We start from the raw sequence: 25321 nt of genomic DNA, 5'->3' as shown, positions 1-25321 counted from the left end.
TGCTACTAGGCTTCTGCAGCCATGAAGCTGACAGCTGAATTTCTCTGGAAGAAACCATGGATTATAAAAATTTGCATTGCATATGACACCTTGAAGTATTACAGATGAAGCCACAATTAAAGTCAAATCATATGCAAGGTGGAAGAAAGCACAAATCTCAAGCACTGTTTAAATGTGCAACCTTTGGCTTCAGGTAAGAGCCTCAATCTTGTGAACACTGTGTACAGCTTTAAAGATGCATGAAGATTACAGCTTTTTAGTTCACCTTTGAAGCAAACACTATGGCAGAAGTGCTTTACGAAACCTCTGGAATGAACATTCATTCAACTACTGCATACACTCCTGCAGTTGCAAGACACTTTGATTCTTGCTTGCAACTGAGAAAGTGTCAGGACCTGCTCCAACTGCTAGCAGGCAGCAGCATGTGAAACTTCATGGCTTTGCCTTGTGCAGACTTCAAGATCTGCTGATTAGTTATCAACAAGGATAATACAAGGTAGTCTCAGTATCTGTGAACCCTTAAACACAAGGCTAACACCACCAGAACCGTAATCCATTAGTCTAATCCTCTTAAAATGAAAAACAAACCAGAATTTACTACATGACCTTTGAAAACTTCCAATGTAAGAAGAAATACAGAACTTATATTAAACACATACTTTTTGCTCAAGGGTCACAAAGGAGCCTTCAAATAATTACATTGTATTTTCCAAAGAAAACCAGGAGAGAAATACATTTATGTGGCCACACTCTATCACAACTCTCTCTCACACCACCATAAGCAGCATTACTGTATAAAAAGGAGGGCACAAACCAGGCTGATCACATACATAATATTATTCTTACACACTGCCTTCCACCATCAAGGCTGTCAAGAGCTGTCCATTGAAACAAGTGTAATTTTTGGTAACAGTGGGGTATTCTGCTCTTAATTAACCGCCTGGCTCTTAGAGGACACAAGCACATTGTTGGTCTCTTTTTCCATGCTAGTGGAATTAAAAACCTGACCAAAAGCATGTTGCACACAACAAATTATAAACCACTTATATTTCCTTCAGCTGGCTAAAGGAAGACTCAGCTTCCCCACACTGAGATCACACAGGCTCCTCCTTGTACTTAGCTATGTCTCTCTGTCAGAGGCCATAATTCAGTGGAGTCTCTTATGCTTATGGGTCTACTCTTACATAAAAAGCTTTAGGAAAAGTTACATAGATATTGTTAAATTTACTAGTAACTAGTGACAAAATAGCTGCATTTATGAAAGCATTTTAATCTTATGCATCCCTCTTGCACACCAGCCATGTGAACACTGCTACTGTGCTGCCCAGGCTACAACAGCTACAGAAAGGAAAATACATTCTGCTTATGGAAGATTCAGTCCTACACATGGCCAAATATTAGGAAATTAAATTGTCTGGCACAGGAAACTGTGGACGCATGTGTTAATCAAGAAAGGAAAAAAATGGAAATTAACTTTGAATCATAGAGGTGACAGACTTACAAGAAAATACATTTTTACAGTTCAATGAATTAAATGCTTTATACACAGGGAAATTAAAGTTTTGAGTTCCTAAACTGTGAGGAAATCAGGCAGTTTCAGCAGTGTACTTGCATCCAGTTCCTCCACCAGCCATAACCAGGCTGATGTTGTCAGTAACCTCCTTTAACCCCCTACAGTCCAGTTAAGATAGTTACTTTGCCTTACCTGAGTCTAATACTGTTTTGGGTTTCTCCATCTCCATAGATTCCAGGTTTTCTGGCAATTCCTGAATTTCATCATCTCCAAAACCAGTGTCTGGGCTGCTTGTGGGCTTATCTTCATCATGGCTCAGAGACAGAGAAGCTTCCCTTTTGCTAATCTCTAAGACAGCTGCTAGCAGCTCATCTTCGCTCATCCCATCAAAACCAGCATTACCCAGCTCGGGTTTATCACCCTCCATTTTACTTCTTTTTGAACCCTAGAGATGAATGGAGTTATGATTAAGTGCTTGAATAAACAGGTATGTAACATCAGTTTTACATTCCTGTGGAGCTTTTTTTAATTTTTATTAACCCCAGGGAGTGGGAGCTTGGCACTGTCAACATTCAACATAGTTACGTGAGACTCAGAGGAGAGACAACCTTTGTAGCTACACTTACACTTATTACTGGAATAATATTTAAATATATACTACAACCAGTTTTTACAGGCCCTGTGGATTAATATACACAAGAAAACTCCTCTCTTCTCCTTCCTTTCCTTCAACACATGTTTCCCCTTTAGAGTCTGATGAATTCTCAAGCCCCTGGCAAGTTGGTGCTGAGAATACAAGCAGGGAAATTACAAGTTTGTTAACAAAGGATGAAGCAGCAACACGAGAGTAACTGAACTTGAATATAGGTATGGAAGAACAGAAGCTGAAATTGGACTGGTATAAAGAGCAATTAAAATTAGGTTTCGTGCTGCAGATTTGCCATATGAAATCTTGATGTGGGTAGAGGGAGGAGGGCAGGACTGCAAACCAAGTAAGAAAACAGTTAAACAGGGGAAGGGGGAATTATTCTTTCTGAAGGAGAACAGAATGACTTTAAATTGGAAGAAAGAAAAAACACTTTAGACTTAATCTCAATTTTCCTTTTTATAGTTCATTTTCCTAAAGATGATGCTCATCAACTCCTACACCACAGTGATTTGCAAATAATATAGTAATTTCAATCATTCTGATATTAACTGTTAATCAGGAGGTTAACCTCCATGTATGCATGTTTACACAATTACACTGTTTACCATATCCTTAGAATTCTTTTTCCTATATTATGTTAAAAATGTAGTAAGATACTTTCTATCAAAATGTACTTATCCAGGTCTTATTCCAAACAGCATTAGGATGGATCTCAGAACTTTGTTAAAATGAACAAAATGACATTTTTACTGCTGCTTTTTACTTAAATACAGCAAACATTTTATACTAAAACTGCCTTATCAAACAAGATTAGCAAACGAATTAGCCAACTAAACTGCTTGTTCTAGACATGTTGCCCTCCAAGAATTAGAAGTGACAAATATAAACCTCTTTCCTCACAGCTATTTATGCACTGAATAAGTAAAGCAGAGTACCTGCTTTTTAAGCTTTCTGATTTCTCTCCCAGCACCTGTAGGCTACCAACATCAAAACTGGTTTAGCTCTTCAGCAAGCCCTACTTCCAGGCTCTCTGCCAACAACTACCACTAATTCAGTGGCCGGACTTTAAAGACTTGCCAGCATCTGTGCATTATTTGAATACAACTTTCCTATTAGACATTATTTGCATAAATTTTAAATAGCTTAGGCTCTGAGACAGGCTGCTTTAAGTACGCATTTTTAAGAAGCCCTTCAAATACTACTTCATCTGCAAAGCAGAGATCACAGGAATTGCACTTCTGCCCTGTTTAGCTGGAGAACTGCTACTTGCCCCTACGACCCAGTGCCATATACACATGCTTTTCCAGCTGCTCTCCCACAAGGCAGGGACATTTTGCAAGGAGTGCCTGGCAGAGGATGTACTGGCCAGACAAAGTGACAGCCAAGTCCTTAATGCAACCCCATCCACAGCTGTTTTGAGAATCAAAGCAAGGGAAATGGTGCAGCAGCCACTTTACTGCTGCCAGTTCCAAGGACCAGGACCAGGTCCCCCAGGGCAACACTGAGAAGGTCAGAGAACCTGGTTAATGGTAACAAATGGTTGGGTCAGGCCTATGGTTGAGAAGTGGCCAATGTGCATGGCCACAGAATAAAATAATTTATGTGGAATCATCACCACCGGTGTCTCTTTCCCACAATAGGCTGTAAAGCCTGTAATAAGTTTGTTATTCAAATTAATATGCTTTATTCCCACAACTTCTGCCCTCACAAGGCTTGTGTGATAGAAACCACCTACTTCTCACAAACAAAACTCCAGGAAGAATCAGAACAGTTTGAAATACCTTTTCTATACATAGGAGGGACTTCAAAGACAAGCTTATTTCCATCCCCCAGCTGCAGCCAGGTATAGACGTGGCATGCAGGACAGCAGTTGCAGGACCTTCAGCAAAGAGTTTTCTTTGTTTCTTTGATTGTGTTTTCCCACAGCAATCCATCCCATCCCTATATATCCCGAGCATCAGGAAGTATTCCCTAATATTTAATCTAAAAATTACTATCTGCTATTTAGTCTATTACTTCTTGTTCTATCCACCACAGGCATGGAAAACAGCTCAAGTGTTTCTATTAACTTCTTCCCCTTCCTTGAAGACACAAGCCTTGCATAGGTTTCTCTTTAAAGACCAAACTGAAGACCACATGCCTGCTCCTTCTCTCAAAATCTTCCTTTCTAGACCTCTGACCATTCATGTTCCTGTCCCCTGCCCCTCCCCAGTTAATCTACAGCTTTTTTCAGTCCAGAGCCCAAAGGTGGATACAGAACTCCAGCTAAAGCTCAACACTGAGGAAAAAAGGAGGGTCACTTCACACAATGGGCAGGCTATGGTTCTGTCCAGATACTTCTATTTTCAACCTGCCTGACCCTGTGACTGTCACCTTCCATGCCCTTTCTAAAGGTCCACTGCCTTCCCAGCTGTTCCCATCCCACATTTATAGTTGATTAATCCTGATAAGATTAGCACTTTTAGCCTATTCCTACTGAACAACCCCTCCTATTTTTATGCAGTTTCTCAGATTTGTCAAAATCATTCTTATCTGTAGTTCTGAGCTTCATCAAACTGGCAGCTCTTCCCAGCTCTGGATCTTCTAAAAATTTAATACTCAGTATCTATTTTATCATTTATTAAATAGTGGGTCAGGATCCTCCCTTGGTTTGATCTTCCCATCAGATCAAAAACTGTAGATACCTTCCTCTTGTTACCTACTGCTATTTATCCAGATTTATACCTGTCCCTTAATGCCATAATCAAGGCCACAAGTCTCTGCTTGATTAAAATAACCCTATGAACAGTGTCAAAAACTTTAGTGAAGTAAAAGCTTTATAGAAGCAGAGATGCAGGAAACTTTTCCTAAGCACTAGGCCTGCAACACTCTTAACAGAAGAAAGTGGTACTGCAAGAGAATCCTCTAAGCTGCTTCTATGCCCTTCTGGGTCATCATTTCTTCCCACACAACTCATCTACCTGCTAATACACTGCCCTGACAGAGGCAAAAAAAGTGTCTTGGCAGCATTAACACTAGTCACAAGGAAAAGCTCAAAGGCACTTTGAAATTAACTGTGCCATTACACCAATGAACTTGGTCTCTTCACACTTTTATGTATCCACCTCCAAAGACTGTTAGCTTCAGATCCTAAAAGCATTTAAAAAGCCACACTTGAAAGAGGACACAGAGTGGATGTGCATGAAGTTCTCTCAACTGAATATTTTGCTTAGCCCAACTTGTACTGGATCTAATTTAATCAAGGGCTTTACTGCATACTTTTGTTATTGACAGCACATTATACTTCAACCCAGGAACATTATCAGTGAAAGTTACCCAAAGGACTGACCAAACTGCTAAGCAGCTGGTATACATAACCTGAAAACTCGAGTTCAATTGCAATGCAATTACCTCTGCTCCCAGTGGGAACCCAAGACAACTGTAGAGAGAGGTCAATTAGCAAAGCACTCCCTTCTGGCACTGCAGTGCTAATTAGGAGGAAAAAAAACCTCATTTGACATCAATTTCACTCAGTTTATGCTAAAAAAAGCACGCAGAAGACATGACCACATACAGGATCTAGTACATGAAAGTTTGTGGGTTTTTCCCTTACCTTTTCTGGCTCTTCTTGCAGTTGCTGCTGATCTCTACTCTGTATGTTACACAACCTTTGGCTATGGGCAACAGAGCGTTTCAATGGCTCATCATCGCTGTCAGAATCTACATAGAGTGCTGCAGAGCTCTTTGACTTGAAAGTGTATTTTCTGTAAGTTAAAAACATGGCTGTAAAAGTGATACTCCACAGCATTGTAGCATCACACAAACGTGTTTCAAAGTAACTGTTGAAGAAGTGCTTTCACACTGTTCAACTGGGGAACAAACTGCAACAACTGCACTAACAATTTATTAACATGGCAGTCAGGGTTTTCAAAACAGGTTTATTTTACTGGGTTAACTGACGTATCTACTTGAAGCCTGCAATAATAGCTTACAACATTAAAAGTTACTAAGTGTGTGGCTCTTGCTTTTAAGGCCAAGGATTCTGCACTTTATTACCTCACAATCCCAGACAGAACACATTTGAGAAAAGACCACAGTAACACATAGAATTTGGCATAAAGCATTCTCAAGTTTACTACATTGGACATAGGACTTCCCACATCATTACCAGGATATAAAAAGTACAAATCTACATAAGTTTTTCAGTGTTCCTGTTTGCCCTTCCATTAAGATAAATTCTTGCTTCTTTAGAACAGAAGACAAGGGAGTCTGGGGAAGTCATTATTCTTCTTTATGGTCTGTAAGTGTCCCTCAACACAAAACTATCCAGTGTGACATTACATTTTTCACAGTATCAAAAACTGGCCATCTCATCTTTGCAAATAAACTTAATAAATCAACCACTCCCAAAACACACACTTTGGCCCAAAAGAGTGAGAACAAAGAGCTAAGATTGGAGACGTAGAAATCATTTTGCATCTTATATGTGTGACTTGAAACTCCTAGTTCAAGACTAGTTTAGAATAACTGACACTGACAAATCATCTGATAACCATCCAGTTACCATTCTGATGGTCAAACTTCTCCCTGAAAAAAATCATCTTTGCTTACTTTAAAGTCCCCAGAGGTTCTCAAAAGAAGTGCAAAAGTGATCACATCAGCTAGGCAAATTGCACCATTGATGTTAGTTTCAGCTAGCATATAACACCAATAAAACTCAGATATGAAAAAAGACAGGAGCTGAAAAAATTTACAATATAAAAAACCAGAAAATAACTAGACAATTTTAAAATGCCTTAGAAACTATGCCACAAAACCCCAGACCACTGAACATGGACATTTCAGAGCTATAACTCACCTACAAGGTGTGGAAGTGCTTACAGTACAGGAATTCACCATTTGGGAGGCCTTCAATGGACGGGAACTATTAAAAAAGCAAAGTATTTATTGCAGCAGTTACAGTCTTTAAAGAGTAAGTGTTTACTTGTCTGCTATGCATGCAAATCCATGACCAAAAGAACAAGCAGAATACCATTATGTACTTGCTAATTGCTTAGATTTACAGTAATAACTTAATCACACTATAAATAAACAACAGTTGTTCAAAACCATATATAATCCTTTAAACTCGATTCACTTCTTAGCGATGCACCCTTAGGGACCAACTCACAAATTAAAGGCTCTCAGCTCCCATGTCAAGACAACTCATTCCTTTATTTTTATTCCCACCAACACCTGAGTTCCTGCTCGCAAACCACAGTCTCCCGCTGTTGTCTGGATCAGCCGGTTTTCTGGCAAATCCCACATCTTCATTTCTCCTCGCTTACCTAGATTCTTTTAAACAAACTTCCTGCTCCATTTAATCCTTTCATGGGCTCCTTAAAGTCCATCACTATCACTACACATCTATCAAACAGATGGTAGCCCCTGCAGAAATCTTTTCAAATCTTCCCCCGCAAACCAGGGCTGCTTCTCTCCAGCCTAGTTCCCCTTCCACTCCCTGGTCAATCACAACGGTTTCAATGACTTAAAAAAAAACTCCAAACATTGGAAAGCCATTTCCAACCTATTTTCAAGTATTGCTGCTCTGGTTAGCATAAACTGTTTGCTCTGTTTGAGATTTCTACTGTTTAAAGCAAATTCTTGGGAAACAACCACTTACATTTCAAACACCACTAAATATACCTGCCACACTGCTGAATATATACATCAGATGCATCCTAGCCCACTACAGACAGCCTGGCTATGTCACAAGTGGGGCTACAAGAGACCTGAGGGTGTCTCGTTCCTTATTCTGCCACAAACTTCCTGTGTGACAACTGGCACATTTAATCTCTGAGTCTCAGATCAGGCAGCTGTACAGAAATAACTGTCACAGGGAAGAGAGTATTTTCAGCATGCAAAGTGCTCACATACTACAGTGGCACAGGAAAGATAATGAAAAATGAATGACAGCTCAGGAGGTGCAAGTGGAAATTAGCAGAAAAAGATAGGATGTTTTGTCTTCTATGCAGAGTTAGAGTGCTCTGAAGGGAAAAGTAATCTAGATTACTTTGGACTGAGAGGCCTACATTTTGAAACTGAAGCGTTCTTAAAAAGAATATGAAGTTATTTTCAAGGACAGTGAAGAACATTATCTTACCAAATATTCCCTAGATAATGCCAAACCATCTCTTCCCACTGCTTCTGTCATGCTTCCTTTCCATACATGTCCTCATCATTACAAACCAGCAGCCCACATCTGAAGCTGCATAACTGTAATGCTTCCTTGCCCAGACATCCTCTGGAGGAGATCTGACCACTGCCTACCTTGTGGCATGCATGATTAACACAGCAGAGTCCAAAGCTGTACACTTACATGGCAGAATGGACACTCCATCCCAGCGTCAGTGGCAGCCTGGTGCTTTCCGTGCAGTGGGAAAGCAGGGTTAAGTATCTTGGAATAACCACTTGCTGCCCGACTTTATGATTGAGAGACAATGCTACATTGAAGCTGTATCTTTTCAGATGAAGAATCAGGACCCTGAGAGAGATGAGAGAAGTACAAGTGTTAATCTTAAGCCAGAAGTCAGAAAAAACCTACTCAAAATCCAAGTAACCCTTTTTTCCAAAGATGTTCACTTGACCAAACCAGATTATTACTTTGGGGTGGAAGGCAAATGCTGACCATTTCTTCTCTGCAAGACACAGGCAATTATGCCCCTGTTCATCACTCAACTTGTGCAATATTAAAATTCCAGAACATATTTACTGTATCTGCTTCATTCACATCCCAGAAACCCCAAGAAAAGAGGAAGGGGGAAACTCAGCCCTCCTTGTGTAGTGATAGGGAGGAAGAAACAAGTACTGCTGCTGGTTTCCAAGAGAGCTTCTTTAGAGTGAAATTGCAGAGCAGCATGAAGACTGACTGCAGGTGCACCTCTCTCACACGTTGACCACTGTACATGCTGTCCTACTAATTTTCCCAGCTTTACCCTTCAAGGGATTTTTGCTTGCAATTTTGTAACATATGCTTCCAGCAAAAAGAGGAACAGGTGTCAACATTTACCTGGGAAGCTTGTTGAACTTGTGTGTGACAACAGCAGACTTTCCATTGCACTTCTCACAGGAATACTCAATCTCCTCTGCCTGTGTAAAGGAGCAGAGAAATGACTTGTGGAACAAAAGACACATCGAACAGATGTCAACAAAAGACCCATCACATCTGTCATACAAACTCTTCAAAACAGCAGTAACCACTTAAAGTTATAGTCACCTTCAACCTGACCTAAAGAGAGGGCATTTAATAAGAGGACAGGCAGCAGACCTTAAAATTTGACAACATTTCCCCTAGTACAGGAGGAATTTTTCCTGCAAGTCTACCGGACACCAGTGAATTAGCCACAATTAACAAAAATTAGTTTCCAAAGGGAGGGGACAATCTTGTGAGGTTTACTGTTTTCTCTCCCATACACAGGATTTGTTTGGGTTTTTTTCCTAAACAACCCGTGGTGGAGAGAAGGTTCCATGAAATTTTCTCCCTCTTGTTCAAAACCTCTGCTTTGTTCCTCAAAAGCTATCCTCATCTAAATTTATCAAGGATATGCTGCATGAGAGTAGAGTTCTGAAAAGACATCAAAAGGGGAAGCATCACTTTCCTGAAATTACTTCACTTTTTGTGTACCAAACATTCCTACAGCCTTTTACCTTAAGTGAGGCCAAATTGCAACACTACAATTTTAGGAATTTTTTTTGATCTTAAGACCTCCACCAGCTTTTAGAAGAAAAAGCACGCCAATTATTCTATCTGTTGAAAATACTATCTGTACAGGGATGGAAAAAAAAGTTTGTCTCAATATATGACAAAATACAACACCAATTCAGACATAAGGCTCATGTTCAGCTTTCAGAAGCCTCATATTGAAGCTCTAGTTACAAAGTAAGCAGCCACATATTACAGCTTTTTTTAAAAATTATTGTACCTGCATAACCTTTTTCCTCCATGCTAATTAAAGCCTATACACAAGCTGTTGAAGCATCCTAGCCCAGGAGAGAAGTAGCAATTCCTGAGTGATTATCCCAACCAGACAGCTTCCCTTCTCTCCTTTTTATTTGTTTACACCACAACTCTTTCACCACAAAATTGAGAAGTTTACTTATTTTACGTTGGGTAATTTCTGCACAGCATTTTACAATAAAAACTTCCATATGCTGTTAATGGACAAACCTCAAAAAGTGCAAAGTTCGTTATCTCACATGCCTGCAAACACTGTCACAGAAACTAATAATCAGCTGTACAGTCAGAATTGCCATGTACTACACAACCTACACACACTCCACAATGAATGAAAAACCCCCTCAAAGTACATACCCGAAAGAAGAGGTCAAGAGAATCCTGGATTGATCGGGAAGGAAGGAATTTCTTCCTTCGAGGAAGGTCAATGGAGAGGTCATTAAACTGTTCTCGTTTAATGACTGTTTCACCACACCTAAAAAAGAAACAAGCTTGTGCAAGTCTGATGAAAAATAAACTTGAAATTAATGAGAACTTGCATGTTTTTGGGTAAAGTGATTTCCCAGTAAATATATACTTCTTGATCATCCTGTTTTTACTCATCAAAATGGAACTGTTTGATGCTTATGACAAAGTTGGATCTTGCAATTTCTTTTTGATGCTTTAGAAGTTGAAACATTTGTGTAAGGGTTAGAACAAAAATGCACAGATTGCTTTGGAGAGGCAAACAATCAGGTATATAGGAAATCAAAGTGACTGCTATAGCTGAACACACCTTCATTTAGTCTTTTAAGGAGAAAAGACATGAGCCCAGCCCAGCAGAAGGGAAGGGCTAGAAATACTTTCAAACTGTTCTTAGAAACAAAACAGAATCCATCTAAAAAGCCAAAACCAACAAAACCCCCTAACTTTTCTTCTGTTCCATTTTTCTTAGGTAAAAAAAAGACCCTATAGTCATTTGTCTTCAATAATTATTACCTGGAAGCACTGTACTTTTAATTGTTCCCTAGAACTAATTAAGTACACACAAACTAGTATTCCCAAATATCCTTGTTCCTGAAAATTCTGCGGAATGAAGCATTCCCATATGGAAATCTGCTGCACAGGTCATACACAATGAATGCCCAAACATACTGGTTTACATATTTTTCTGCAAGAATGTAGAGAGACAGAAGAAAACGCCATTCCCTGGAAGTCCTTAGAAAGAGCAAATTAAAACCATGGCTTCCCTTTTTTTTTTTTAAAGGAAACATTACTTGGCTGAAATCCCCTTTTCTCTCTATTCCCATACAATTGGTACACAAAGAGCAAAGCAAAAAGGCTTTCCATTGGATATGAAATGAAGAACTAGGTGGTATGAAATTGTTTAAAGAAGGCCTGCAGCTGCAGGCAGCATGGTGTGAGGTTTACAGCATTCCTAGAAAAGTGAGTATTTTTCTAAATACCTAGCTTTGGATAAAACAGTTCTTAATTTTGGTTCCAACCTGCAGATGAAGTTGTTCCAGATGGGAACACTTCCTAGCTTTTTAAGGTAAATGTGAGAAAAATTGTCAAGCACACTTACATTTTGCAAATGATAGAATGCTGAACCTCAAACTCTAAGTTACTGATAACAGGACATGTATAAACTTTGGTGGCTGAGAGGTCTTCAGAAGCACGTCCTGGTGAGTTATCCTCATTAGGGACTGGTTCACTCTTCCAAGTTTTGTTTAACTTTTCCATGTCTTCCTTCAGCTGATCCAGACACTGGCTCAGGAACTCATGTGCATCCTAGAAGCAGGGGAAATGCAACAAAGTGACTTTGTACAACTCCATTCAATATTTTTCTCAAATACACAGAGGCTGGGGAAATTATGTTTAGTTCATTGCATTCAGTAATACGGAGGTAATTCTGCTCTAACCAACAGCAGCAATCACTGCCATTCAATCAAAAGTCACCATCAAATACAGCTGAAGCTTGACAGGTGGTCAGTGCAGTCCATAACTATTTCCAGACAATATGGTACTTACATTCTGCATGTACCCAGAAAATCTCTCTGCAGTAGCTGAAATGGCACTTTTCACCTTCTTGAGCAGCTCTTTCTTAACCTCAGGGCTGCAGACATCCTTTTTAGCAAGCAGATGGGCAAAACGTCTGCAGAAGCCAAGGCAATGAAACAGTGGTTAGTTTTCCAGGACTTTAGAGAAACAAAATAGAACTTATGATACCTCATTTTAAGAGTTCCTAAAAGCTTTTCTCTTGTGATAAGTGGTTCAGGGGTTCGGTATGAAAATATCCCATATATAATGAACCTTTTCCATTTCAAGTATTTTGAGATCTCATTTGAGGCCATCATCAAACAGCACTCAAATGAATATAAAAACCAATCCACAACCTTTCAAGGTAAAGAGAGAAGTCTTATAAAGCTCTAAAAACTTATTTCTGCTCTTTTTCAATGAGAAAAAAACCCCTATAATGCTTTTTGAAAACATTTGTACTGATAGGAGATATCACACGGCACCAAAATAAGCAATGCAAAATCATTAAATTCAACTTGAATGGTCAGAATGGTTTCTACTTATGTTTTATTTTTAAATTTCCACTCATTTTCAAGTCTTGCTTCTTTCAGCAGTAAAAACATTATAACTGAGAAAAAAGCTGTAGCAAAAAGAGCCATGAGGAGTTCCTTGGTTCAAGCTAGTGCTTCTGTTAGCTTTGCTAAAAAACTTTTGAAATTAACTTTACCTGTGCCTCTCAGCTACTGTGATTTAGTTATCTTTTACAACTGCTTTACAATTTCACAAGACATACACACCAAATATATTCCAAGCACAAGTTTTGGTCATGCTGCATACATGGGAAGGTGACAGAAGATGTTACATTCCATGACACAAAAACCCCCCACCCAAAGACAGGGAAAACCTCAATATAATCCCCTTGCATCCCAAACCCAACAACTAATACTCAGTTACCCCAAGAATTTGATCAGTTTACTGCAGCTCGACAGTTTCTACTACTCTGCCAAACTCCAAGGACAGCGTGTGCTGTCCTAGCCCTCTATAGCTGCTCAGTGAAGCATGTTAGGAAACCACAGCACAGTTGATAGGCAATCACTGATCAACCAGAAAAACAGTCACCAGGTTAGATGATATAGCCAAACCAAGAGAAGACAAAGTAGGTGCTTTGAGTATCAACTCTGACTTGTACAGGATCACACACTGCCCATTAGGTATATGGAGCACAACCTTCAGAGGACTTTCTACAAGAATTAGAGAAAGGACATTTCAAGAGGCACATGGAACAACCTCTGATCCCAAGTAGTGCAGAAAGAGTTCAAGATGACACACCAAAAATAGAAAATTACCTCAAGATATACAAAAAAATGATGAAATAGAAACACAAACGGTTCTGATAATCCTGCATCTTGTTTAGTGACACGAAAGAAATGAGGTGCAAAGAGAAAATGTAACCAAGTCCCAAATGGCTGAACTTAGAGAAACACTAAGTATGCAAAACTTGAACACTTTCCCCAGCTACTAAACAACAGGCATAAGCCCCCACATATCAGGTGAAGTCAGTGACCAGCTTAAACCCTAAGTTTTAGCTAAGTTTTAAGAAGTTTTTCCGTATCTAACTTATTTTGCATTTTCTTCTGAAGCATTTCACTCTGCCACTGGAAATACAGTAAAAGAATGCCTGAAAATCAGTATTACGAGTTTTAAGAGCCTATTTCCTATTTCAAAAGTAAAGCTCCAAAATACAGAGAACTCTAGGATTTCTTTTATAATCTATACATGCAAATGACCTTCTACAAAGATGCTTCAGTATTACAAAACCAGTTTCTCAGTAATGAAGGAGGAAACAGCTTTCCTGGAAAGTGAATTTTACCTGATAAGTGCATTGAGTGGAATTTTTTTCCACGGGATCCCCTGTTTGAGCAAATCATTAGCAAAAGACTGAATTGAAAACAAGGACTGTAGAATGGCATTCATATAGCAGGTGTTTCCCAAGTTTGAGAATCTGAAAAAAAAAAAATTGAACATGTTGAGTTTGTTTAATGGTCAGGGTGCAAACCTGCCAGAGTTAAACACAGCACTACTAACACAATAGACATTCACTTCAGCCACTCCCCACAGAGCTTCTTATTGGAGCTGATCCCCAGCCCTTCAGACTAAACTGAAAACTCATGGGAGGCAGCATTTATCAGGAAAGCAACCATGAGTTTCTACTCAAACTTTCAAAAAATCCGTTTTTATATATATACACACACACACACAAACACACATGTGTATATATACATATACACACACACACACAAAGACAGAGAAATGAATCATCATTAAAGGAACATGAAAAGAACATGAATTACCTGAAATTACTGTATCTCTAAAATTCCCAGGAAGTGAATTCAAGAATACACATCCTCCAAACTACGAAGAGTGTTCCCTGCCTCAGTGTTAATTAATTTCAGGATTATTTTTTAAATTAAATAATTATAACAAGAATGTGCATGTTCTGATGATCAAAGTCTGCGTGCCAGATAAAGAAAATTTCATTTACCCTTGCAGTTGCTGTTGAGGATGGGTGGAAAGGGGCACTCGGGGTTTGTTCCATCCTGTGTAATCTTGATTAGATCTCATTTTTTTAACAGAAAGAGGGGCAGGCTGAGAAAGAAATCCCAGGCTTCTTTTGGCTGAAGAGGTCTGGCTGGATACACTAGACCTAGAAACATAAAAGCATAAGAAAGGTATTATTTCTAATGCTCTGCCTTAAAGAGCTATAGTCCATGACAATGGAATTGCAGCACTATGGAAGACAAGGACTGGTAAAGCCACACAAGATAACTGGCATGCATCACAATGAAAGAGGTGTGACAGAGCACACTTCTTTCCAGAGCACTTAAATAGTTAGCTTGGTTAAATTTCCTTATATCCACCAGTTTGCATGCAGTGTAATCAAGCCTTTGGTCGTATAAACATTTAATAATTCTACACACTGTATGGTAAGAGGAAGAATGATTACATAGCATGAGATCACCACTCCCAAGATATGGTTAAAATTCACATCTGGGCCAGAATCTTCATTTTCAGCCTATAGTTCTTGTAACCTAATCACTGTGGACCTCGATTCCTCACAATTAAAACATGGACAATGCTTCTTTTCTCTCTTGATCTTGTATCTCATCTATCTAAGGCAGAGACCAAGGGTCTGACTGCACAGCACTTAACACGGAAGAATTCCAAGCTCAGCAGGATTTAGTATCTGCTAAAATACTGTTATTAAAATATAGAATTGCATGCCATTTATCTACTTGGGAAAAATGAAGCAAGGGTTCAGACTATAAATTCCAGAGTTTATACAGAATTTGAACCATGTAGAGTCATTCACAACGACTATAACAGACTTGAGATTTTACAAAATCTTTCTACTGCAAGCAGTAACTAGAATTTGTAGATGTAAGCAGGGCAGTTGAAGACACACTGAAGAACTGGACTGTGCTCCTGAAGGGGAAAAAAAAAACCAAACCAATAAACCCCACCATGTTATGCATATAAGCACCATGTGATCAACACACAGGAAACTGAAGAGCCTAATTCCTGGGAAACAACTGCCAGTTACAGCCCATCCTGGTGAATCAATCCTACCTGTCCAGAGTGGAACTGCCAGTGGAGTACTCTTTTGAAGAGGACCGACTACCGTAAAATGATGATGACTGCAGTGGTAAAACACCTTTAAAAGAGAAAGAGAGGTAGGATGTTTTGTTCCAGGTTACACAGCTGTTTATACAATAAACAACTTATTTGAAAGTATTTAGTCAAAAGGTTTAAAAATCCTCAAATATTGTAGTCCAGAACCAGTTGGAAGACTACTAATACACACGCCTAGAAATACTAATGTGAATATAATATGTGAGTAAAGACATAATGCAATTTATGGTATTAAATTCAACTAATTCTCCATCAAATTCAAAGAGTAATATGAAATATTAAAAAGTCATGATCTTAACTACATGGAAGTTAATAAATATCTACCTCTTGTTCAGTTAGACAAGACACATGTACAGAAAACTCCTGATTTCCAATGCAATGCTCTCAAAATTCAAGGCAAATATGCAGAAGTGAAAACAGCCTCTCTTTCCACTCCCAATTACACCATAAATTACTACATACTTGGGGCAAAATACGATTGTTTCATTGTTATGATGTCATTGTGACAGATTCTGAGACTCCAATGTCTCAGATGGTGCCACATTAAAAAAAAGCTCTCAAGAGTTGAAAAACCACCTATTATAGTGAATCACAGTGTAATTTAGTTTGAATAATGAATAACCATTTGCTTTTTTCCCAGCCTGAAGTTGTTTGATCTATGCAACTTTCAGAAATGCAGCTATATGAAAGAAGTTTGCAATATTGTTACCAGAAATTTCAGAGATACACTCACAGATTCTAAATTTGACTCTGAAGAGAAAACCAGATTTCCATTCAGAGGTAAGCATTCACCTTACTGGCTGTTCCAGCAACACATTTGTGCCATCAGAGCTGCACCAAAAAAAGAATGCATCCACCAACATTCCCATAAAAACAAGATCTTGGATGCATTCCTCTTTATGAAGAAAGAAGCTAAATATTCATAAAACTGAAGAATGGTGCTGCTTACTAGCTTATCTACATATTGTTAGTATTTCTGTATTGTCTATAAAGCCTTGTCCCACAACAGCATCCAACAGAACTTTGGTACAAACAGGACAAAAGTCCTGGCCCCAACAAGCTCCTCCTGTAAGTTATGGGGAAGAGATAAGGAAGCAAAAGCAAACAGTACACATCTTAATCACAAAAAACAGCCTACAGTTCACATGGGCATTAATAGCAAAGGAAAGTTTTAAAAATAAATAAGAAAGCAAGCAAAAAGGAATTTACAGAAATCCCCTCCCAAGGGAAAGGGCTGCTTGGAACAGTTTGAAGCTGCTTGTTGAATTTTCAAACAAGCTGGCTCATGGGCTGGCATCAGCACCCAGGAATAAAGGTCAAGGCCACACTAGAGCAGGACAGGCTTTGAAAATGAAGACAAGTTATTTGCATCTCATGTACAACTCTGGAGGAAGCAACAAAGTTAGTGGTACAGGGAAAGCAGATTACAAGAAAACAGCTCTGCAGCAACTTGCTAAACTAGTATCAAAGGGGTAAAATCATACCAGTCAAGGCTAGGTATTTTTTGGCTTTACTTTTTTTTTTTTTTACCTGATGTCCTGTTCTCCTCAGCCTGCTTCAGGTTCAACTGTTTCTCTCTGCTACTGTTCAAGAACTTCCACGCTGGATCACTCAAGGCTTTATTATTCCTACAGAAAGAAGAGGGGAAGGCAGTGCAGTTTTGGAAGATATGGGATATTCCTGCTCAATATTTACAACTTGTTTTAAAGCATTTCTCTCCCATGACCTTTAATACTTGACCACAAACAGTAGAACTTCCCTCACAGATAAATTTAACCAATTCATTTAAATAAGCCCTCCTACTTACAATTAAATCTGACTTCAAACAAATGGAGCTTCTTCTCCAAGAGGCAATTCCCCTTTATCAATTTTGTTTTGAAAAAGGTCAAAGCACATATAGTACACATGACAATTCTGACTGACAATTGACAAAAGAGTGGTGACACAAAATTTGCATGTGTCAGTTCATGCAAATCAACGGCTGGAGTAGTTTGTACTTCCCTTATTAACCCTGAACACATACCTCATTTCAAGCACACAATGTGTTTACAAGCTGACTGGCCTGTTCCATGTAGCTGAGAGCATTCTTTTCAGAACATATATACCTTTACAAATGAACAAAGAATTTAAACTCAGAAGCAACTGTTACTTACGTTGAAGAATCATTCTCTTTGGGATAATCTTCACTCATTTCTGAACCAGGAGGTTGTGTTCTTTTCCTCTTTTCACTGACAACAGAAAAATTTGTGGTCATTCTTTCAGAAAGCTTAGTAAATGACCCTCTTCCAACTGAACAGAACTCCTCAATGCTTTCCATGTGTTTTACACCTATCTTCTGCAATATCCGCTTTTATAACAAACAGAGAAGCATTTGGTCTGCCCAACTCTTATAAGCTGTACTTAAAAGTTCTAGTGCCAGTGCCAGTCAGAGGCTCTAAAAGCATGCATTAACATCCTGTTAGAAAGAACAGCAAAACTAGAGGAAGAATTATATTCCCTTCTTACATCTCAGTGTACCAGTTTCCACCTGTAGCGCTATGAAGAGCTGAATTTTAACAGTATCATAGTAAGAAGAAAACCCTCCTACCGATTCTCCAACAAGCCTGTCCTGTGAGGGACTGATGATGCAGGAGATGCTGAAATGTTCACTCTGTTGCTTGGTGTTCCAGCTCCAGCAGAATTCTTAACAGAGCCTCTTGCTGGGGTACCCAGCACCTTGCGAAATGTATTTTCCTCCTTACTCTCCACAGTCACTCTTTTGGGAGGAGTCTGCAAAACCCAAGTGGAAGGGGCCAGAGAAAAAAGCCAAGAGTGAAAACAGGACCACCTTTAGTCTAACCTATCATTTCCATTCTTTTACTTGCTACAGTGTAGCATCCAGAAGCAGAGAGATGCTACTTGTAATAGATTCAGAGAGTTTAAACATTAATTAGACACAGGTAAAATTTTGACTGTATCATGCAAGTTGCAACATGAAACTCTACTGCAGTAACCACTTTCCCTTCTCATTTTCTACTGCTAAGTCAGTTGAACTTTAGTTTTTAAAATCTGCTTTACAAGCTCTGACATTAAAAAGCCAAGGCATGATTCCCAACTATCCCCAGATCAATTGTGGGTGGTATTACACCTAAAAATATTAAAAAGCTGTATTAAACCCCACATAATTAAAACAGTGCCCTGACAGCCTTGGGCCAAGCAAGCCCCACATGTACTGCAATGGAAAGAGGTAATAATTGGTTGACTAAGGAATGTTGGTCAATTTTAGACTTGAAAACTGAACATGTCTAATCTCACCACTGTATACACAGCCTTAAGTTTTTACTGTGAGATTGCCTTTAAGCAGCATGTAGAATTTGTTTTGGGACAATGTCAGAAATAGCCTCCCTCAGGGCAGTAATACAAGGATATTCACAGAGATAACAAAGCAAATTAAACCCAGTAGATACACCATGAAATCTGGGGAGAAAAAGAAAAACAAAAATATTTTGAAGGAAAACAACTTCCTTTCCAACAAAATGGGGAAAGTCTGTGAAATTTACGCAAAAATGTGAGCAGAATGACACAAATTCAGTAAGTTCATTCTGATACAAGCCTGGATCAGCAGCTTTTTGATGAACACATTTAGCTGAAGTCTGCTAAACTCATTAGGACCTTTGCTGACTGACACATGGTCACGCACATGTAAGGTGTTCAGCATAAAACAAAGGGAGTTTCAGAACTATGTGAGAAGCAAATCTAAATCATGTACTTTCCTTCTTTTTCTGCTTCTTCTCTGCCTACAAGCTCATATATGAAGAACATATTCTGACTTCCACGGCCAGACACTGACCTTTCTTACCCACACAGAAGATATGGCACCTCACAAAGAAGATCCACTATTGCCAACCACCCCATACACACAGACCCATTCCAAATTCTCTAGACTATAAACACTTTGGATGTAAATTAAGTATTTACAGTGCTATTGCAACATACAGTAAGAGAATGAAAGGAAGAGAGGAATAGAATAAAATTAGACAGGAAAAATTTGAACAATTAAACAAACCTGGTTCTCTATATAAGAGAATTGCCTGTTAGCTTCTTTCTGTGTGGTCCTGCTGCCCAGCACACCTCCAAAGCTGCCAGATCCTTGTGAAGGTTTCCCAGCTGACAGGAAAAGTACATAATATTTGATTGTCATTTAATTGATTGACATTTTTATTTGCAAGATGCTGTTTAGCTGGAGTTGATTTTGGAAAGGACATGCTAGATTTCTTGCCAACAGACCACAATATTCTAAGTGCACAGACATAAGCATGTGTTTATGGATATCCCTCATTCTGGTCATTTAGTCACTTGGCAGCAAAGTCCCTATCCTTAAAGAGAACAAAATAAAATAAGAAGTAACATGAAAAACAAAGAGACTGTGCACGGGTGATAACACACAATCTTTCAAATACCACACACAACACACCATAAACAAATCGCGTATGTTAATCTCTGCTTATTGTCCAGCATGAGTAAGGTATAAAACTAAAAACAATGGGGTTTGAGGCCAGAAAGAAGAAGTTATAGAAGTGCAAAGAAAGCCAGGAACAGAAGGAAGAAAAAGTGTGCTGAAGATGTGTGCTGGTTTTGGCTGGAGCAGAGTTAATTTTCTTCACAGCACTGACCATGGGGCTATGTTTGGGATTTCTGCTGAAAACAGAGCTGATAACAGAGATGCTTTAGGTATTGCTGAGCAGTGCTCACAAAGAGTCAAGGCATTTTCTGCTGCTCATGCCACCCCTGAGAAGGCAGGGATTGCACAGAAAGCTGGGAGGGGACACAGCCAGGACAGCCAACCCTAAATGACCACAGGGACATCCCACACCATGCAGTGTCATGTTCAGTGTGTAAAGCCAGGGAAGAAGTAAGGGAGGCACAGTGATGGTGCTTGTCTTCTCAAGTCACCACTGCACATGGTGGAGTCCTGCTTTCTTGGAGATGGCTGAACACCTGCCTGCCCATGGGGAGTGGTGAATGAATTCTTGTTTTGCTTTGCTTGCATACACAGCTCTTGCTTTACCTACTAAACTGTCCTTGTCTCAACTCACAAGTTTCCTAATCTTCACTTTTCTCATTGTCTTCCCAACCCCACTGGGAAGAGTGAGCGAGCAGCTGCTTGGGACTTAATTTTTGTTTGATTTGGTGAAACATGACAAGATGGAGAAAAAGAAAGCACAACACCCCTCGTCTCCAAAATGTTATAATATGATTTACAACAATTGCACTTACCAGTATGAACCCTGTCTTGATGGACTGCATCCAAATACATCCGCATTTCATTGGCATCTTTAAATGGTACCTTATCAATTGTCAAGAAGCTGGTATCCTTTAGTGTTAGCATCAGGCAGCACAGTTTTCTGCCATTTGGTCGTAAGGTCACAGTTTTAATGTTATGGCTTAACTGAAAACAAGAAAGTGACTATAAACATAAATCCAATTTTAAAAGGCCAAAATATTTACAAATTCAAACAAAATATTTCAAATAGACAGGGTAAGAGAGACTTCCACCAAAATATTTCTTGCTCCACTTCAAGCAAACATTAAACCTCGTGGAATTAATGCAATCTGTGACCTCGGCATCTGACAGAGCTGAAAGAACAGTATCACTATTGCTCAACAGTCTCCATATTCCTGGGTAAGCTTTCTGAAGCTTGCTTTCCTATTAAATGTGTGGCATTTCTAAATGTAAAGGAAAAACACCATCATAAAGTTACATTTAGTGAAAACTTCCACATGAAGTGTGAAATAAAATTTAAAATGAGGAAAGTTCCAAATGTTAAATACAAACTTATCACTTTACAATTTGCTCCCAGAGAAGACATAATTGAAATGGCTTAAAAAAAATCTGCTGAGGGAGTAAGTTAGTAAGAAACAGGCTTAGTCTGCAAGCAACACTGTAACAATTAAGAGGTGTCAAAACTTTCAGGGTTAGGGCTGAGCACAAAAATATTTTCAATAAGAAATTGTGCTCCCTAGTGATGCCACTGCTACTTTATAATAACCTTACTTAACTGTTACTTCATGCTAAGTCACCTACAAAAACTGGCTGTAGGGTAAAGGTTCTACTATTCATGGAGGTTGAAGGTAGCTCAAAAAGACTGATATAGTAAAAGACACTCCATGTCCACCAATGAGATTACTTTTTTTCCATTATGATCTCTAGCTTCTTGGAAAACCAACCTAGAATCAACAGCAGCTTGCAAGAGAGGCTAGAAAACCTTCTCAAGTGGAAATTAAGGGTTTGTTTTGATGAAAACATTATACTCCTGAAACATTTTGTGCTCAATCCTTGTGTTTTGGGTTTGGGCTTTTTTTTTTTTTTTGGTGGGGTGTTAGGGATTTTTTAAAATATAAGCTCAAAATATCTTCAAAGACCAAAGAACTGAGAAACGGGCTCAAAGTTTTTCATCCTTTCCTAAAACACTGAGCCCAGTGCAAAGACATTACTGTTACTTTACCATTTCAGTGCAAAACAACCCATTTCAACTCAAAATACTGTCAGGAGAACACTCCATCCACACTCTCTTCATGTTATGACCCAGTCAGTGTCACAAAGTTTTGGAAGATGTGGGGAAACAAAGTATTTCTCTTAATAAACAACTAGCATCTAGGGCAACTTAGTCAAAGCTCTGAAACATCACCACAGCATTTCATCTGACAGAAGAAATTTGATGACCCACCAGACACTGCAGAAAGAAATATAACCCTGGATCCATCCAAATGCTCCATTATGGAAAAGCAAAAAAAGGCAGGGAAATCACCCACAGTCCTCTCAGAGCAGCTTGTCAAAAAAATCCCAGAGAATGCTACCTCTAAAGCAAGATCATCAGGAGTTTGTCACACCTGAAGTGGCATGCTGACAGCCTGGGGCTGGCTCACACAGACTACACTCCAGCACAAGCCTCCTCCTCTTCCTTTGCCACAGTCCCAGCTGCATGGTGGTTTATCACCCCCTCCACTATATCCTGCATTAAGTCCTTTCCCCATATTCCTGTGAAAACCCTCCACTGAGATCACAAAGACATCGGACAAGTGCCAGACACAGCAAACGTGAGAGGCTGGGCACAAAACCTGCCCCTTTAGGCCATGGCTAACTGTTCTGTAGGCTCATCCTCCCTGTGGAACCTCCCTTCGAGTCGCTGTCACACCACATCACTCATCCAGGCAGAAAGGAGCATGTGAGAACAAGCACCCAGGGAATGCACAAGGGGAGGAAGAGACTGCTCTCCTCAGGAGCAACATGGTCCAACACGGGATTAAACCAAACCTGCAGCCCCAGCATTGCACATGGGAAGGCAGATGATTCTTCTCAAGTCTACATTAACACAGGTGGGAACTATCAACAGCTAATGATTCCATCATGGCCTTGATTTCAAGGCAACACCAGCTGTGGGATTCTTTGCTGTGACTTTTCAGCACACTAAGGCAGCAAAAAACTAATCTCTCAAAAAGAAAGCGAACTTTTTTTCACAGCATCTGCACACAGAAATGAACAGCTCTGAGAAAGGACTGGTGAACATTACTGATGAAAAACAACAGTGGCACAAAAAAGCAGAAGCCAACATTTAGATCAGTTTAGGCTATTGCAAAGTTGGTAAATAAGATGGGATTTTTTTATTTCCAACCACTCTTGTATCCTCTACATATTTTCAAAACAGATATGTATTTCTCAGAGAAAAAGCACTTGTCTTTCAATTTGGGGCATTTTGCACAAAAGCTAGGAAGCCTGCCCTGAAAACAACTATAGAATGAGAAAAATTTAGGCTGAACATTTCAAGAGAATCTTTAACAGTGAATTGCATCTGCATTTAAAACCTAAAACTGTAACAACTGATGTTCAGCAAAGTCTTGTATAAACAAGCAAAAGGCTACAGGTGTGCTAACACCATTACACTTCAGCTGGGAAAACACAGCTAGTACAAAATCGTTGGGATCTTCACCTCTAGAGAATGCAAATGTGCCAGTAACAGAAAGGTTACAGGCTCCAAAAATCTGAAACGTGAGCCACAATGCTCTATACTACTGTAACTTTTCTCTACTTTTTTTGGTTCTTCCCACTCAGTGGTATTTCAATGCCAACCTTAATAGATCCTTTAACAATACGTGTAAATAATTCACTGGGGAGTTATACAAAGGGATTAGTGTTCAGGAAATGAGGAACAAGAAACAGTGACAGAGGGAAGTCTACATGACACTTAATAGCCTTGAAGAGGACAGCTGTTCACAAGAGAGCACAATCCATGCACTGTTAAAACAAAAGCCTTAATATCTGGCATACCTGAAATGTCTTTGGAATTCCTCCAACATTGTAGTGAACTACTAGACTCACTTTGTTGTCCTTCTCCACAATTTCAAAGCTCCCTTCTTTCCATTTTGTAATCCCAGTCTGCATGCTGCGCATCCGGACAGGTCCGTGCACCTTTAGCAGAGCCATGCTTTCTCACAGAAAAGAGCTAACAAGAGAGCAAGTGTGCTCCACCCAAAAAACCTGTTAAAAAGGAGAAACATATAACTTGGCAGGCCAAATAATGGCTTAAGGAAGACGGAAGCATGGCTTGAACTTTCCACAGAAGTTTGGTAGAACCGTTTCATTGTTTTTAAGCACAGTGGAGAAGAGCTGGATCGCAGTGAAGGAAACTTAGATAAATAAAATCTTCCCAGTATGAGCCGCAGTGCACTGATTCCTTACTGCTGAAAGATACACAATTCCGGACAGAGAAGTCCTCTAAACTCCTTAACTTCAACGGATTTAAGGGAAGAGGGGGAAAAAGCCCGAGGAAAGCCGGTATGAGATGGGAACCGAAGTTTCGGAGGAAGCCTAAGAAAGAAAACGAGCTCGCTGCTGGCGGCGCGGGACCGCGGTCACCGGGCAGGGCCCAGCCGCGGGGCTCCGGCTTCCCCCAGCTCCTCCCGGGAAAGCCACGGGCCCGGGGGTGCGAGACACAGCCCCGCGGGTCCCGGAAAGCACGGCGAGGCGCATTCCCGATCAAAGCCTGAAGGAATGAATGGAGCGGCCCCTGCGCGCACCCGGGAGGCGCTGCTAGGGAGGCTCCCCGGACATCCCGCGATCAGGCGCCGCCGCCGCTCCCTGCCCAGCCTGGCGGCCGTCCCGCGCCTCTCGGGCTGGGCCCCGCTCCCCTCCCGCCGCCCACCCATGCAGGAACACGGAGAGCACGGGGAGCGCCGCCCGCCCCGGGCCGGGCCCGCTCCTAGGAGAGGCGGTCGCCGCGCGGCGGGAGGGGCACGCGGCCGGCGGGAGCGGGGAGGAGGCGGCGGCGGCGGCGAGCCCCGGTACCTGCGTCCCGGCGCGTCCCGCGGGGCCCGGGGCGAGGCAGGGCGAGGGGGCGGCGGCGGATGGCGGGAACCGGCCACAGCAGCGCGAGACGGCGCGCGACGCGCGCCCGCTCACGTCAGCGCGGCGGCGCCTTCCCGGCGCGCCCCGCGCGCGCCCGCTCCGCGCGCAGGCGCCGGC

At 40.4% G+C, this 25321-nt stretch overlaps 1 protein-coding gene across 2 annotated transcripts in view; it reads right to left on the bottom strand.

The window, feature by feature from the left end:
* The window catches only part of USP37 (ubiquitin specific peptidase 37), a 35452-nt gene extending 10173 nt beyond the window's left edge, over positions 1-25279 (bottom strand). Inside the window, exons 1-18 of one of the 2 annotated variants that reach the window (XM_085066796.1) lie at positions 25145-25279; positions 24128-24337; positions 21079-21250; positions 19868-19968; positions 18410-18591; positions 17976-18050; positions 17353-17450; positions 15760-15844; positions 14675-14836; positions 14003-14134; positions 12145-12268; positions 11699-11904; positions 10492-10609; positions 9190-9269; positions 8500-8664; positions 7000-7065; positions 5755-5905; positions 1706-1958 (exon numbers count right to left, since the gene is read on the bottom strand). In XM_085066796.1, coding sequence (XP_084922922.1) covers positions 1706-1958; positions 5755-5905; positions 7000-7065; positions 8500-8664; positions 9190-9269; positions 10492-10609; positions 11699-11904; positions 12145-12268; positions 14003-14134; positions 14675-14836; positions 15760-15844; positions 17353-17450; positions 17976-18050; positions 18410-18591; positions 19868-19968; positions 21079-21250; positions 24128-24283 — 2326 coding nt within the window. In that variant the 5' untranslated portion in view covers positions 24284-24337; positions 25145-25279. Of the gene's footprint in view, positions 1-1705; positions 1959-5754; positions 5906-6999; positions 7066-8499; positions 8665-9189; positions 9270-10491; positions 10610-11698; positions 11905-12144; positions 12269-14002; positions 14135-14674; positions 14837-15759; positions 15845-17352; positions 17451-17975; positions 18051-18409; positions 18592-19867; positions 19969-21078; positions 21251-24127; positions 24338-24876; positions 24991-25144 lie in introns of those variants that run through there. The other variant, XM_085066797.1, reaches the window with a different exon arrangement.
* Between the last annotated feature and the right edge of the window lie 42 nt (positions 25280-25321).

The sequence above is a fragment of the Lichenostomus cassidix genome, chromosome 7, assembly GCF_008360975.1.
Source record: "Lichenostomus cassidix isolate B80296 chromosome 7, HeHo_3.0, whole genome shotgun sequence".
In the NCBI taxonomy this organism is placed as follows: Eukaryota; Metazoa; Chordata; class Aves; order Passeriformes; family Meliphagidae; genus Lichenostomus; species Lichenostomus cassidix.
Note: the sequence above shows the minus strand (reverse complement) of the source record. Positions and strands in the feature narration are given on the sequence as shown.